Raw genomic sequence first — 14403 nt, 5'->3', positions numbered from 1 at the left:
CTAATCACAGGTGGTCACCATACTAATATCTTCAGGTGATTCTAATTTTTGTCCTTCTGAGAAAGTTAAAGGCTTTAGTTTCTAAGTTTCTTAAGAGAGAAAGATTAAGGCTTTTTAGAGAGATTTTCCCCCCAAATTTTCCAAGAAAAACTTTAGAGTTTAAGAGAAATATTTTTTCCCTAGAAGACCAACTTTTCCCAAAACTTCTGAACTTTAAACTTTGACTTCTTACACCCCCATTTTTGCCTCAGGGAGAAATTCCTTTCTCCTGCCTCTTAGACTTAGCATTTCAGCTGTCCCCAGGTCAAAAGCTTCCATAGGAAACTTTTTCTTCCCCATAAGCTCAAAGAAGAGCTTTTTTTTTTTTGGTTTTTCGAGACAGGGTTTCTCTGTGTAGCTTTGCGCCTTTCCTGGAGCTCACTTGGTAGCCCAGGCTGGCCTCGAACTCACAGAGATCCGCCTGGCTCTGCCTCCCAAGTGCTGGGATTAAAGGCGTGCACCACCAACGCCCGGCTAAAGAAGAGCTTTTTTACTACCCGTAAAGCCCAAAGAGATTTTTTCCCCAGTTTGCTTTCAAAGCCCCCAAAGTTAGAAAATTGACGAGTTTTTCTATCTAGTTGCCTTACTTATTTTTTCCTACACAATCTTACACTTCTAAGTTTTTCCTAAACTATATTACTACCCTATACCTTACTTATTTTTCACAGATAGAAATTGAGAAAGGGATAGAAGATAGAAAATTTTGACAGAAGAGAATTTCGCTGCAGCATCGGACATCCTTCCAGTCCGCTTTCCTTTTCTCTCGAGGATAAAACGCCTGCCTTCCCAAAAAATATATATAAAAATATATATATATTCCATAACACCGGCATGCCTTTCCACTGGCAGGGCTGACTCAGCACTTTCACCAAAAACTCTGTAATAAAACTATTATTTTCCTTTATCTTTAGTCCCTATTACTTTGTCTTAAGTCCCTGTTCATTTGTCTTTAGTCCCCCCTTTTTTGTCCCTTTTTTTCTTTAGTCCCCTTTCCCCCCTTTCTTTAGTCCCTTTTTTTTTTCTTTAGTCCCTTTTTTTTCTTTAGTCCCTTTTTTTCTTTAGTCCCTGTTCACGGCGCCATTCTGTGGGGCGTTTACCCACCACCCCCACAGCTTCCCAGAGTTTTCTTGAGTGCGAGCAGCAGGAAATATTAGATAGAAGGATTTATAGCAGAGAATCTTGTGGAGATAAACAGATAAAAAATAAAGGATAGCCTCGAGAGGGCCTGGAACCTATTCCAACGGGCCTCGACTGTCTCTGGTCCAGGGTTTTTATAGAGACGCCAAGGGGTGGAGCAAAAGACCTCCTCCCCCAGCACAGCCAAGTGCAGGCCATCTCTGACACCTGCACTCAGGCCCGTGGTCCTGATCATCCTCTATTCGGACCTGCTGGGTAAAGCCATGAGGAACCCCAGAACGGGCTCCCACAGTCCATCACCCCAGGCAAGGGGCTGTGTTTATGAATGTCTTAATGCTCTCCTGCAGTTTCTGGAAACAGATGAAGCCATTTCTTGCAAACATCTGATTCCACAGAAATTGCCGAAGTCTGAGTTTCACTCCCACGTTCCCTTAGGAGGTCAGAGTGCAGGGAACTCTGTTTCCCTCACATCCTACTTCCTCCCCAAGAGGTCCTCAGCTAGCACTCATGTCCTGGACAGGAAGCCACTGGACAGGTGGGGAGATATGTGCACAGATGGAGATCTTCACCCACCCCCTGGAACCACTACTGTGGAGCCACTGAGTGTGGAGTACAGGAACTCACTCACATGAAAAATGACTACTCAGCTGGGCGGTGGTGCCCACGCCTTTAATCCCAGCACTCAGGAGGCAGAGGCAGGTGCATCTCTGTGAGTTTGAGGCCAGCCTGGTCTACAGATCGAGTTCCAGGACAGCCAGGACTGCTATACAGAAAAACCCTGTCTTGAAAAAAAAAAAAAGAAAGAAAAAAGAAAAATTACTACTTAATTCAAACTTTTAGTATAAAACTTTCCAACGTAGAAAGAAGTTCATCGAGCCTCAACAGCTAACACTGTCACGTTAGTCTTATCTATTTCGTGTGTGTGTGTGTGTGTGTGTGTGTGTGTGTGTGTGTGTGTGTGCGCGCGTGTGTGTGTGTAGGGGGTGACACACACAGGGTGCGTTGCCAGCCAGCCCAGGCTGGCCTCAAACTCTCAATCCTCCTGCTTCAGCCTTCCAGGTGCTGGGATTATGGGCATGTGCCATGAAGCCTGTCTCCTTATTCATCGCACTTTTCAAATTTTCCTGCTGGGTCATCACATCTAAATACATATAAGCACTGTTACCTAGACCTGCATTCACATAACCACAATACCACCATCCAGCTGAAAAAGGAAATCTAGGGGCTGGGTAATGGCTCAGTGGGTAAAAGCACTTCCACGGCAAGACCTGACTGAGTTCAAATCCCCGGCACCCACGTAAAATGCCAGGCATGACTGTGGGCGCCTGTGGCCCAGCTCTAGGGCTGGAGACAGGTGGATCTGGGAGCTCACTGGTCAGCTGGCCAGGCAACCTAAAGAGAACCTGAGGTTTAGTGAGAGAGTCCGAGACAACTGGGAGTGACAGAGGAAGATATGGATGTTCTACTCTGGCCTCTACGAGACTGCTCACAGGCACCTGCACCCACACCATCGGGGACATGCACGCACACACACACACACACACACAAGCACTCGTGCACGCACACGCATGCACACATACGCATGCACTCATACACAAGCACTCATGCATGCACACACACACACATACACAAGCACTCATGCACACACATGCATGCACACATACCTAGCAATTCTTGTAAAATATCTAATACCTTGCCTTTCAGAAACATGGCTTTTAAATATTGTTTGGATGTGGCTGGATTGGTCAGAGAGGTGGAAGCCAAGGTACACACGGGCAGGGTCCCTGTTGCGGCAACTTGCCAGTGATTTGCTTCAGGCCTGCACACCTCCACCTCCTCTGCCCCTTGCAATTGACAAGCTCGTCTTTTGTATTTTTGACACGGGGTCTCAACCTTGTGTTCTTGTCTGTCCAGGAACTCACTGGGTAGCCCAGGCTGGCCTCAACCTCGTGGAGATCTACCTACCTCTGCCTCCCAAGTGCTGGGATTAGAGGTGTGGGCCACTAAGCCCTGCCAATAAACCCATTATTTAAACTCAGTCCATGAACAGTCATGCCACAGTCACTAACGGCTGAGGCTGTGAGGATGGGGCACTGAGAATTTGGACATTTCATTAGTACTGGGGGAGAAACCCCATAGGTATTAGCAATCCAGGGACAGCCATGACACAGGTTTCTTCCTGAAGTTCCAGGTGAATATACCAACACTGCCAACCCTCCAAGTGTTAACTATGGCTATCAGAAGGCTCCTCCCCTCCATTTCTGTACACTGGAGTTTGAGGGTAAAATCTATTACAAAACAAAGGGTCGAGAGGGAAACAGACCCCATAAAACCAAAACTGAAATTCACAGTCAGGAAAGCTAATCCAGGGAGAGAGACAACTCCGCAGGTCGAGTGCTTGCTGCTCTTCCAGGACTCGGGTCAGGTTCCCAGCACCCGCCTGAGGAGGCTCCCAGCAGGCTCTAACTCCAGCTCCCCTTTCCTGGTGTGTGTGAGCACTGCACTCACACGCACAAATCCAGACATACATAATTCCGGAGACGGCTTTCACAGAATTTATTTTTTCTTTTGTGTGTGTTTGTGTATACGTGGAGACCAGAAGTCTATGTTGGGTGTCTTTTTTTTTGAGACAGGGTTTCACTACACAGCCTTGACTGGCCTTTCTGTGTAGACTAGACTAGCCTTGAATTCACAGAGACCCACCTGCTTCTGTCTCCAGAACGCTGGGACTAAGGTGTGCACCACCTCTCAACCTATCATGCCGGGACTGGGCAAGCCCACATTCACACAGCACTTGGTGTTGCTCTGGCCATATTTCTGTTTATGTTCCTCTGAGATACGCATCGCCTACTCCACTGCCTTTCACGTGAACCACTCAGTGGCTTGACTTGACACCAAGAAGCCAACACAACCATTAATTTAAAAACATTTTACGGCTCGTCATGGTTGGTACAAGCCTTTAATCCCAGCATGTGGGAGGCAAAAGCAGGTGGATCTCTGTGAGTTCAAGGATTTGAGGGCAGCCTGGTCTATACAGTAAGTTCCAGGCCAAGACTACATAGTAAGACCATCTCAAAAATGAAGTGTGTGTGTGTGTGTGTAGGGGGCAGCACACGTGATATGTAGTGCACATGCGGAGGTCAGAGGATAATTTGTGGGAGTCAGTTCTCTCCTTCCACAGTGTGGGTCCTGGAGATCAAGGTCAGGTCACCAGGCTTGGTGGCAGGTCCCCTCCCCTGCTGAGCCAGCTCACCAGCCTTTAACTGTCGACATTAAGAATGTGCCTCTTCTCGAGGGCTCTCTCTTCCCAGGGCCTAGATTTGGCCTTTTGTTTAAATTTTGTTGGCAGAGAAATTCTTAAAAACATGCATGAATCTTTTGCCTGTATGAAGGCCTGTGAACCACGTGTGTAGTGCCCAAGGAGGCCGGAAAAGGGCGTCAGATCCCCTGGACTGGAGTTACAGATGGTTGTAAGCCAGTGTGTGGGTTCTAGGAATCGAGCCTGGGTCCTCTACAAGGCCAGCCAGTGCTCTTAACTGCTGAGCCATCTCTCCAGCCCTCACAAGGAATTTTAAGACCCTCTCCAATTCAGCCTCCTTTTCCAACAGAGACAGCAAGTTTTCAGTTCTCCCGTCGTTTTAGTTTCAATACTCTCATGTCGCTAACCCCTGGCCTGAGAAGCCGTAACTCCCGTTACAGCCTAGGCCTACTCATCGCTGCTTCTTCACTGCTGTGCCTGCGGGACAGAGCTGGGCTTCCGAAGACTCCAAGCTTCATCTGCGGGGCTGGCTGCTTCACAACAAAACAAATTAAAAATACATACATATATGTATATTTTATATACGAAATTTCCAAGCACAAAGTAAATGTTGTATCACATAGGTCCAATGCCATCAACATTTCTTATACATTTGCTTAATCTATCCCTTCTCTTTGCTTAAATACTTAAGAGCAAATCCAAGATACAACATCATTTAACTATCAACATGCACCCCTTTAAACTCAATAAAAATGCAATTAGAATTAACATTTTTTATTTGGGGCTTTTTCATTACATATTCGACAGTCTAGTTTTACTTAAACTTTATACATTACACTTTGTCTTACAGACTGACCGTGGGATATTTTGACAAGAGTTAAGTACAACCAAGACAACAGCACTTCCTAGAGAGGGGGGAAGCTGCAGTAGTCACCCCCTCATGCTGCAGAACCACTCTCCCCTCAGCAGCTCCTCACCTCAGTGCCACTGTCTTCGGGCAGACGGTTAGTTGTGTCAGCCATCCAGAGCATGCGCAGCCTCTATTCACCAGATGACAGCAGAACCCCGCTGCCGCACACAAACATCTTACCTTACAACAGGCAAAACGTCTTCACCTCTACCAAAGGTCCCCAGTCTCCCTGGAGTTCCCCAGTCACTCGGCTTCTGCACTAGGACTGAACACCTCTCAAAGGTCACTACTGAGTAAGTGCTTTAGTCACAGGGTCAAGTCACATTCATGCCAGACCAAATTCATCACTCCAAACTCCTCTTGGCACCATCTCACATCCTGAGTGTGGAAAGGGGCCTTTCAAGATGTGACTTTGTCAAGTCCAGCCAGAACCATCTAGTGGGACTCCTCCAAGCTCATTCTCCCATCTTGCCATACAGCATTTGCTCAATGGAAATCCACTGCCTCACCTCACCTCACAGCCTGGTGTGTGAGCCTAACCCACTGCCTCACCTCACAGCCTGGTGTGCGAGCCTTACACACTGCACCACCTCACCTCACAGCCTGGTGTGCGAGCCTTACACACTGCACCACCTCACCTCACAGCCTGGTGTGTGAGCCTTACACACTGCACCACCTCACCTCACAGCCTGGTGTGCGAGCCTTACACACTGCACCACCTCACCTCACAGCCTGGTGTGTGAGCAAGCTTTACACACTGCACCACCTCACCTCACAGCCTGGTGTGCAAGCCTTGCCTGCTTGGGCACTTCTGAAGTGAAATAATCACAGAACGTAAATGCCATGAAAGGCACAGAACCACAGCCACCTTCTGAAGTCACAAAGTGATTTTAAGGCAAAGGTCAGTTCACTCCGGAGTGCAGAGTGCCGGCCTACTGTCCTACTAAAGTAGGTACCAAGAATGCCTTGTTAGCTGGAGAAAGCATGTGCCAAGATTTTGGTCTTTATATATTATTTTTAAAAACAAAACATTGCTCTGTATGAATATACTGATCTCAATTTAAAAAAAAAAAAAGATTTATTTTATTTATTATGTACACAGTGTTCTGCCTGCATGCCAGAAGAGGGCACCAGATCTCATCATAGATGGTTGTGAGCCACCATGTGGTTGCTGGGAATTAAACTCAGGACCTCTAGAAGAGCAGTCAATGCTCTTAACCTCTGAGCCATCTCTCCAGCCCCCTGAACAGAATCTACAAGTCCCATAAAGTAGCCTCACCATAAGGCTTTTCCAATCGAGAAAACCAGACAAACCTAGATGTTTATGATCTTCAGGACATACCGAGCAAGAGCAATACAGATTTTCCAAGCCATGATTAGTAAATTTCTCTGAAAATAGACAAAAGTGTATAATCACCAAGAAAGGAAACAGGTGGCAAGCTAGAGGCCCTATCTACAATGTCCCATGTAAGGGACACAATGTGAGAGGCTGTGAAGGCTGTGGCCAAGTCTCAGAGTGTAAGTTTGCTGAGACCCCTTTGAGGTCTGATGCTATACTGGATAAGAAATGTCTTTAACTGGAGCATGCCAATCAACCCTAATGTATATACACTTTGAACTGGAAGGATCTATTTAGAAATGAGGACTTGAAAAGAAACTATTAGTTCCCAGACAAATTATGTTCAAAGACCTATGGAAATGAAAGTGTAGGGAAGAAACAGAGACTCCAGCCTCAGGTTTTCTTTTTAAGAATATCTCCTGCACAGCTGGACGGTGGTGGCACACACCTCTAATCCCAGCACTCAGGAGGCAGGAACCGGTGGAACCTGTTAAGTTCAGGGCCAGCCTGGTCTACAGAGTGAGTTCCAGGCCAGCCAAGGCTACACAGAGAGGCCCTGTCTTGAAAACAGGCAGACAAAAAAAAAAAATTAATTTCCTGCACAAATAATAGCCTTCTCCTTTATCTTACAAAACAAAACCCTAAAATTGTGGATTAAGTGCCCGTGGAACAAAGCCAAGGCCAGGCCCATCTTCTGTGCGCTCCTCTGATGAACTGGACTAGCAACGAGCAGGCTGCTGTGCAGAGCCAACACCAGTTCGCAAGCCTCCAAGAACCACCTCACGGCCTCGCACATAGAGAAAGCTGCACATCAAGAAAACCCCTCAGAGCATGCCCCCCTGGGGTGCCCCGAAGGCTGCAAGGCAGCTGGCACTGATAGCATCTGAGGACACTGACAGGTCTGTGTGATACTCCACAGGCTTTTTACCTACTGCAGACGGAGACCCAGCCCAGGACAAGAACGGTGCACTGCACCTGTACAGAGTCACAGTTACTTTCAATGAAGTCCCCCGGGCAGCAGACCGTGACCTGGATGCTGAGAGCACCGACTTCCAATTCCCCAACAAACAGAGCTCATACATCCAGATCAATTCTCTTCGGCCGCAGCGGGTAGCGCTGTCTCTGAGAGCAGTCTGGGACATGCTTTCTCTTCAGCACTATGTTCGATGCTTTCCTGGCTGCGGTCTCAGTTGGTGTGGTTTCTACTTGTGTCACAGACTTGTCGGGCTTGGTATCTGCTCCCCTGGAACAGCTGGAAAAGACTTCCTGGTTGATCCTCTGCAGCTGGATGACAGGCTGCATCTTTAAGACCTGGGAAAAGCCGTCTCCTTGTTCAATTAGCAGAGGCAAAGCCTTGGGAAGGAAAATCTCAGGTTGAAAGGTGAACACACAGACAAAGACACTATACACAGACCTCACTATACACAGACCTCGACATGCTGCCCTGCAATTCTTTAGATCAAGTATATTACTGAGACCTGGTTTCTTGGGGTCATGGATATTCGACTTTATATTTTAAAATACTTACTTAAATGAAGGAATTTTAACTAAAAGCTAAGACTAAAAGATACGGCTCATTCCTACAATAACTGTTAGTGATATTCAACCTGACAGGGGTAAGAGAATTTCAGAGCTAAGAATTTAAAGTCTGAAATCCCGCTTCTTTGAGGAGCATGCTTTAGGAATGCTGGCCATCAAGAGTAGAGATCGGAACCTTCTGACTATCATGAATGAAACAGTAATAAGCATTTTAGACTCTGGGGCTCTGTGCCTAAGAACTCAGCCTCAGGCAGCCACGGTAGATGATACACAAATGTGGTGATATTTTATTTGTACTGAAATGTTATTTTAATTTTATGTTAATAAATAAAGTTGCCCTGGGGTCAGAGCTATTAGAGCCATAGTGAGAGCGTGGTGGTTAGAAGAGCTAGGTAGATTTCTGTGTGTTCAGGGATACAGCCAGTATTGGAGACATACGCCTTTAAGACCTGGAGGGCGGTACTTACAGGCAGTGATGAGGCAGTCATGTGGTTGGGTTTACAACCAATGAGAAGGCAGAACAGAAAGATTATTTAAACAGGGACACAGGAAGTACCTCCCTCTCTCGGGGAAGCTAGGAGCACTGCAGGAGGTAAGATTTTATCTCTGAGCTCTGACCTCTCGGCTTTTCTCTTTTACCTTGGCTCTGTGTTTCTTATTTTAATAATACGATTGGTTACATCTACATCTGGCGCCCAACGTGACAAGAATCCATTAAAAACTGCTTGGGGCCGGCTCCCTAGCCGGAGCAGCCGGCTCCCTAGCCCCAGCCCAGGTCTGCTTGGGCTCAGGCCGGACTGTGAGCTGCTTGCTTAAAGCCAGTGCTACAAACAGCTCAGGCCTGCCCTGCTAAACAGGGCCCCTGGCTGTAAAGCCAAGCCTTGACTCGGCTCAGAGGGAACAAGTGGCTGGCTTTAAGCTTTAGCCGGCTACCCCTTCACTTTCACTTTCACTTTCACTTTCCCTTTCCCTTTTGCTTTCTCTCTTGCTTTCTCTCTGTCTCTCTGTTTCTCTCTCTCTCTCTCTCTCTCTCTCTCTCTCTCTCTCTCTCTGGATTTACACCTAGGACTCTAGGTGGCTGTTTTGAAATTCGCTCGGATTTCTACTGTTCTACGCAGATTTGGTAAGTCATAAAGGAAACTATTTAAAAGACAAATTTTTTCCACATTTAAAAAAATGGGTTTCCTGTGTACATTGGAAGAAAATTGGGTTTTGTTTGAAATTTTAGGCAGTCTGACAATGGAACAACTATATGAAAAGATTAGTATTATGGGAATTATGCAGTTAATCACCATGCTTATTCTCATTTTACTATTTAAAAAGATAGTCGATTTAAGTGCCAGGATAACAGCTTTAGAAAAACCTGTTAATTTTAACAGTGAAGTTGGTTCAAGTTTGGATCATAAGGTTACAGAAAGAAAGCCTGTTTTCACACAATCATCCTTAATTTATCCTGTAACCGTACAGCAGATGCCTGATCAAATGGCTACACAAAATATCTGGGCTCCAATTGAACTGATGGATTTTAAAAGGTTTAAGGAGGCAATAGTATCTTATGGCATGCATTCCCCATATGTAAAGCAAATGTTAAACTCTTGGTCAACATATAATAGGATTATACCACAGGACTGGCGGGACCTTGCACAAGCTGTTCTGGAACCCAGCCAGAGAATTCAATTTCTGACTTGGTTTAAGGAGGAAGCTAGAAACGTAGAAACACAATGGAGGGATAAAGGAATACAAGTTTGTCAGGATCAGCTTATTGGAGAAGGCCAATATGCTTCAATACAAACACAATGTTTATATGATGTTCAAACCGTAATTTTATGTCGAATGGCAGCCTTGAATGCATGGGACAGAGTTGATGAACCAGGAAAAAAACATGAGTCATTCACAAAGGTTATGCAAGGCCCTAAAGAATCTTTCACAGATTTTTTAGAAAGACTGGCTTCAGCAGTAAACAGAATGGTCTCAGGATCAGAAGCTAGTAAGGCAATAATTGAAGCTTTGGCATTTGAGAATGCGAATGCAGCATGCAAAAGAATAATCAGGCCGTTAAGGGCAAGATCTGCACCTTTGGAAGATTGGATTAGAGAAACAATTAATGTTGAGGTTGATGAGCATGATACGTGGGTAGGAGAAGTAATTTCAAAAGGTTTGAGGAGTGTTAGATGTTTTGGGTGTGGAAAGCAAGGACATTTTAAAAGGGACTGTAAACAGGTCATTCCTAGAAGCAATGTTTCTTCAAGGAACAATGGCAACAGAATGCCCCTTCCTTCTGGAGTATGCAGAAGGTGTGGTAAGGGAAAACACTGGACCAATGAATGTAGATCAACAAAGGACAGACAGGGTAATCCTTTGCCTCAGTTTTCGGGAAACTCCCGGAGGGGCCTCATGCAGGCCCCCATAGCAAAACCAGTTCAAACCTTTCCTGCAGCTGTAGAAGAAATCCCTGCTCTGAGCGATTAAATAACCAAATGACTATTGGAATAAATCATGCTGGTCAGGATGATGAAAAAGAGAGAATAGAAAATTCAGGAGAAAACATAAAGAAAATTTTTTGGCAAACTTCTATTAATGAACAGAGACCAAAATTAACGATAAAAATAAATGGTGTTTTGTTGTCTGGTCTGGTAGACACAGGTGCGGACATTACCATAATTGCACCAGAATTTTGGCATCCAGCTTGGCCTCTTCAGGAGGTAAACGTTCAACTGTTAGGAATTGGGACATTATCTGGAGTGAAACAGAGTGCAAGATGGCTGGAATGTATAGGTCCAGAAGGACAGAGAGGAAAATTAAAACCATATGTCGCTAACATAGCTATGAACCTGTGGGGTCGAGACTTGTTGCAACAATGGAATACTCAGATTAAAATCCCTCCAATCTCAGAAACAAATCATAAACTAGCACATGTTTCTGAGAGAAATATTAGAAGGCATTATTTTGAGTGGTCACCAGCCATCCATATTATACAGGAACAGGGCACAACAACTGATAATCTTCCAAAAATACCAACAGCTCTACCTTTAAAATGGTTAACAGACAAGCCTGTATGGGTTCAGCAATGGCCTTTAACAACAGAGAAACTCCAGGCTTTAGAAGAGCTGGTAGAAGAACAGTTAAATGCTCAGCATATTGAACAGTCAACCAGCCCTTGGAATTCTCCTGTATTTGTTATTAAAAAGAAATCTGGTAAATGGAGAATGGTAACAGACCTTAGAGCAATTAACAAAGTAATTCAGCCGATGGGCTCTCTACAATCTGGAATTCCTTTGCCTACTCTGTTACCAAAAGGATGGCCTCTCATAGTTATTGATTTAAAAGACTGTTTCTTTTCAATACCCTTACAAGAAAAAGACAGAGAAAGATTTGCTTTCACAGTGCCTACTTATAATAATTCTCAACCGGTTAAAAGATTTCAATGGAGGGTCCTCCCACAGGGAATGTTAAATAGCCCAACTCTGTGCCAATATTTTATACAACAGCCATTGGAAGTGATACGTAAAAAATTTCCTAAATCTATAATTTATCATTATATGGATGATATTTTACTAGCTGACTCAAATGCAGATACTTTAGAAAGAATGTTTGAAGAAGTAAAGAAAATTTTGCCTTGCTGGGGATTACAAATTGCTCCTGAAAAAATACAAAGAGGAGATTCTATTAATTATTTAGGATATAAAATAGAGCTACAAAAAATTAGACCCCAAAAGGTGCAAATTCGAAGAGATAGACTACAGACTCTTAATGACTTTCAAAGATTATTTGGAGATATTTCTCATCTACGAACTATTGTTGGGGTAAAAAATGATGAACTGACTAATTTGTTCAAAACCTTAGAAGGTGACAAGGACTTAAATAGTCCAAGAGAATTATCACCTGAAGCTGAGAAAGAATTGGCCTTGGTAGAAAAGAAAGTACATGAAGGGCACGTGGATCGTATTGATCCAAAGCTGGATTGCATTTTGGTTATTTTACCTTCTAGGCATTCCCCTACTGGAATATTAATGCAGAGGGAAGATATTATATTGGAATGGATATTTTTACCAAATAAACCAAATAAAAAATTAAAAACTTATGGGGAAAAAATCTCTGACTTGATTTGGAAAGGAAAATTGAGACTTCGTCAATTAGCAGGAATAGACCCAGCAGAAATTGTCGTACCTTTAACTAAGGAGGACATTGAAAAATTATGGACAGAAAGTGAACCTTGGCAAAGAGCTTGCAGTAATTTTTTGGGAGAAATTAACAGCAAATATCCCAAAAGCAACAGAATTGATTTTATAAAGAGAGCTGATTGGATCTTGCCTCGAATTGTACGGCAAAAACCCATATCTGGAGTTCGTACATTTTATACAGATGCCAACAAACAAGGAAAGGCAGGTTACAAATCAGAAAATTTAAGTAAAGTGGTACAAAGTCCTTATAATTCAGTGCAAAAATCAGAATTGTATGCTATTCTGTTGGTATTAATGGATTTTTCAGAACCTCTCAACATAGTAACTGACTCTCAGTATGCTGAAAGAGTGGTGTTACATATTGAGACTGCAGAATTTATCCCTGATGCTTCAGAATTAACTTCACTATTTATTCAATTACAAGATACAATCAGGAAAAGGAGTCATCCTTTATATATAACTCACATCCGATCTCATACTGGTCTGCCAGGCCCTCTAGCACAAGGCAATGATGAGATTGATAAATTATTGATAGGAAATGTGCTGGAGGCCTCAGACTTTCATAAAAAACATCACGTCAATAGTAAAGGTTTAAAAAAGGATTTTTCCATAACCTGGCAACAAGCCAAAGAAATAGTAAAGAAATGTCCTACTTGTTCCTTCTATAATCAAACACCATTACCAGCAGGATGTAACCCAAAGGGTACTCAGAGGAATGAAATCTGGCAGATGGACGTGTTTCACTTTGCAGAATTTGGAAAACTGAAATATGTACACCACACTATCGATACTTATTCAGGATTTCAATGGGCAACTGCTTTGAGTTCTGAAAAAGCTGATTCTGTAATCACTCATTTGCTAGAAGTTATGGCCATTATGGGTATACCTGCACAAATCAAAACTGACAATGCTCCATCATATGTCTCTGTTAAAATGAAACAGTTTTTTGCTTATTACAATATAAAGCATATTACAGGTATACCACATAATCCTACAGGTCAAGCAGTTATAGAAAGGTCAAACAGAACTCTAAAGGATATGCTAAATAAACAGAAAGGAGTAACAAAAACCCCCAGAAATAGACTGCATAATGCTCTATTAACTTTGAATTTTCTGAATGCCAATGAGAAAGGAACAACAGCTGCAGAGAGACATTGGGTAATAGAAAAAACTACAGAATTAAATCAGCCTATATACTTTAAGGATGTGCTGACCTCAGAATGGAAGCCAGGGTATGTATTACGTTGGGGACGAGGTTTTGCTTTTGTTTCTATAGGAGAAGATAAGCTGTGGGTACCATCAAAATTGATAAAGGTTCGATTTGAACAAGAGAAACCTCTTAATTAGAGGAGGTGATAGTTCATCAACCAGCATGAACATCCAATTTAAACTAACTTGTACCTGTAACACATGTCTTTTCATTTAATCAGATAATAACTTGCCAAAAAGGAACATCCCCAAAATTAGTCTTGGGGGAAGGTTTTTGTTTTTGTCTTTTAGGAGAATGAAGGTTAAGGAATCTGAAGGACACAAGACAAATGAGACAACTGAAGAAAAGGGACAAATCATCTATCCCAGGAAACAGAGTATATTGGAGTATATGGCATATGGGTATATATTATCTAAAAAATTTTATGTCTTCTTAAATGTTTGTTTCTGCTTTTCTCTAAAGATTTAACACTATTGGTTTTCTAATAGTCCCAGTTCAATTAAAATTTAAAGCTGACTTTGGAATTGGAGAATGGCTCTCTCCTTCTTTAAACTCAAGCATGTTGTTAAAATGAAAATACAAACTCCCTGTATCATGACAGAATAAAAGAGCCATTTTCTGCTATGGGACAGGACAAAAGCCAAATTAATTAAGGGACTATTCTATTACTAATCTCAACTCTTTGATTCTATTCTGATTCTTTAAACTTTTCTTAAAGTATAAATTTTATATCAAAATTTACAAGATTAATATATATATACATTTTAAACTTTGTTAAGATATGAATGG

At 43.1% G+C, this 14403-nt stretch overlaps 1 protein-coding gene across 5 annotated transcripts in view; it reads right to left on the bottom strand.

Moving 5' to 3' along the window:
• Positions 1–14403, bottom strand: part of Nsl1 (NSL1 component of MIS12 kinetochore complex) — a 50688-nt gene that overhangs the window by 15889 nt on the left and 20396 nt on the right. Inside the window, exons 6-7 of one of the 5 annotated variants that reach the window (XR_013043508.1) lie at positions 5898–8037; positions 5194–5859 (exon numbers count right to left, since the gene is read on the bottom strand). The exons of 1 other annotated variant lie outside the window; for it this stretch is intronic. Coding sequence is in view for 1 of the 4 variants with exons in the window: in XM_006972093.4 (XP_006972155.2) it covers positions 7759–8037 (279 nt within the window). In the remaining 3 variants the exon portion in view is untranslated. Of the gene's footprint in view, positions 1–5193; positions 8038–14403 lie in introns of those variants that run through there. 3 more of the 5 variants (XR_013043509.1, XR_013043510.1, XM_006972093.4) reach the window with 3 other exon arrangements.

This window comes from Peromyscus maniculatus, chromosome 11 (assembly GCF_049852395.1).
Source record: "Peromyscus maniculatus bairdii isolate BWxNUB_F1_BW_parent chromosome 11, HU_Pman_BW_mat_3.1, whole genome shotgun sequence".
Taxonomy (NCBI): Eukaryota; Metazoa; Chordata; class Mammalia; order Rodentia; family Cricetidae; genus Peromyscus; species Peromyscus maniculatus.
The sequence above is the reverse complement of the archived record's forward strand: the minus strand, read 5'-3'. Positions and strand labels throughout refer to the sequence as shown.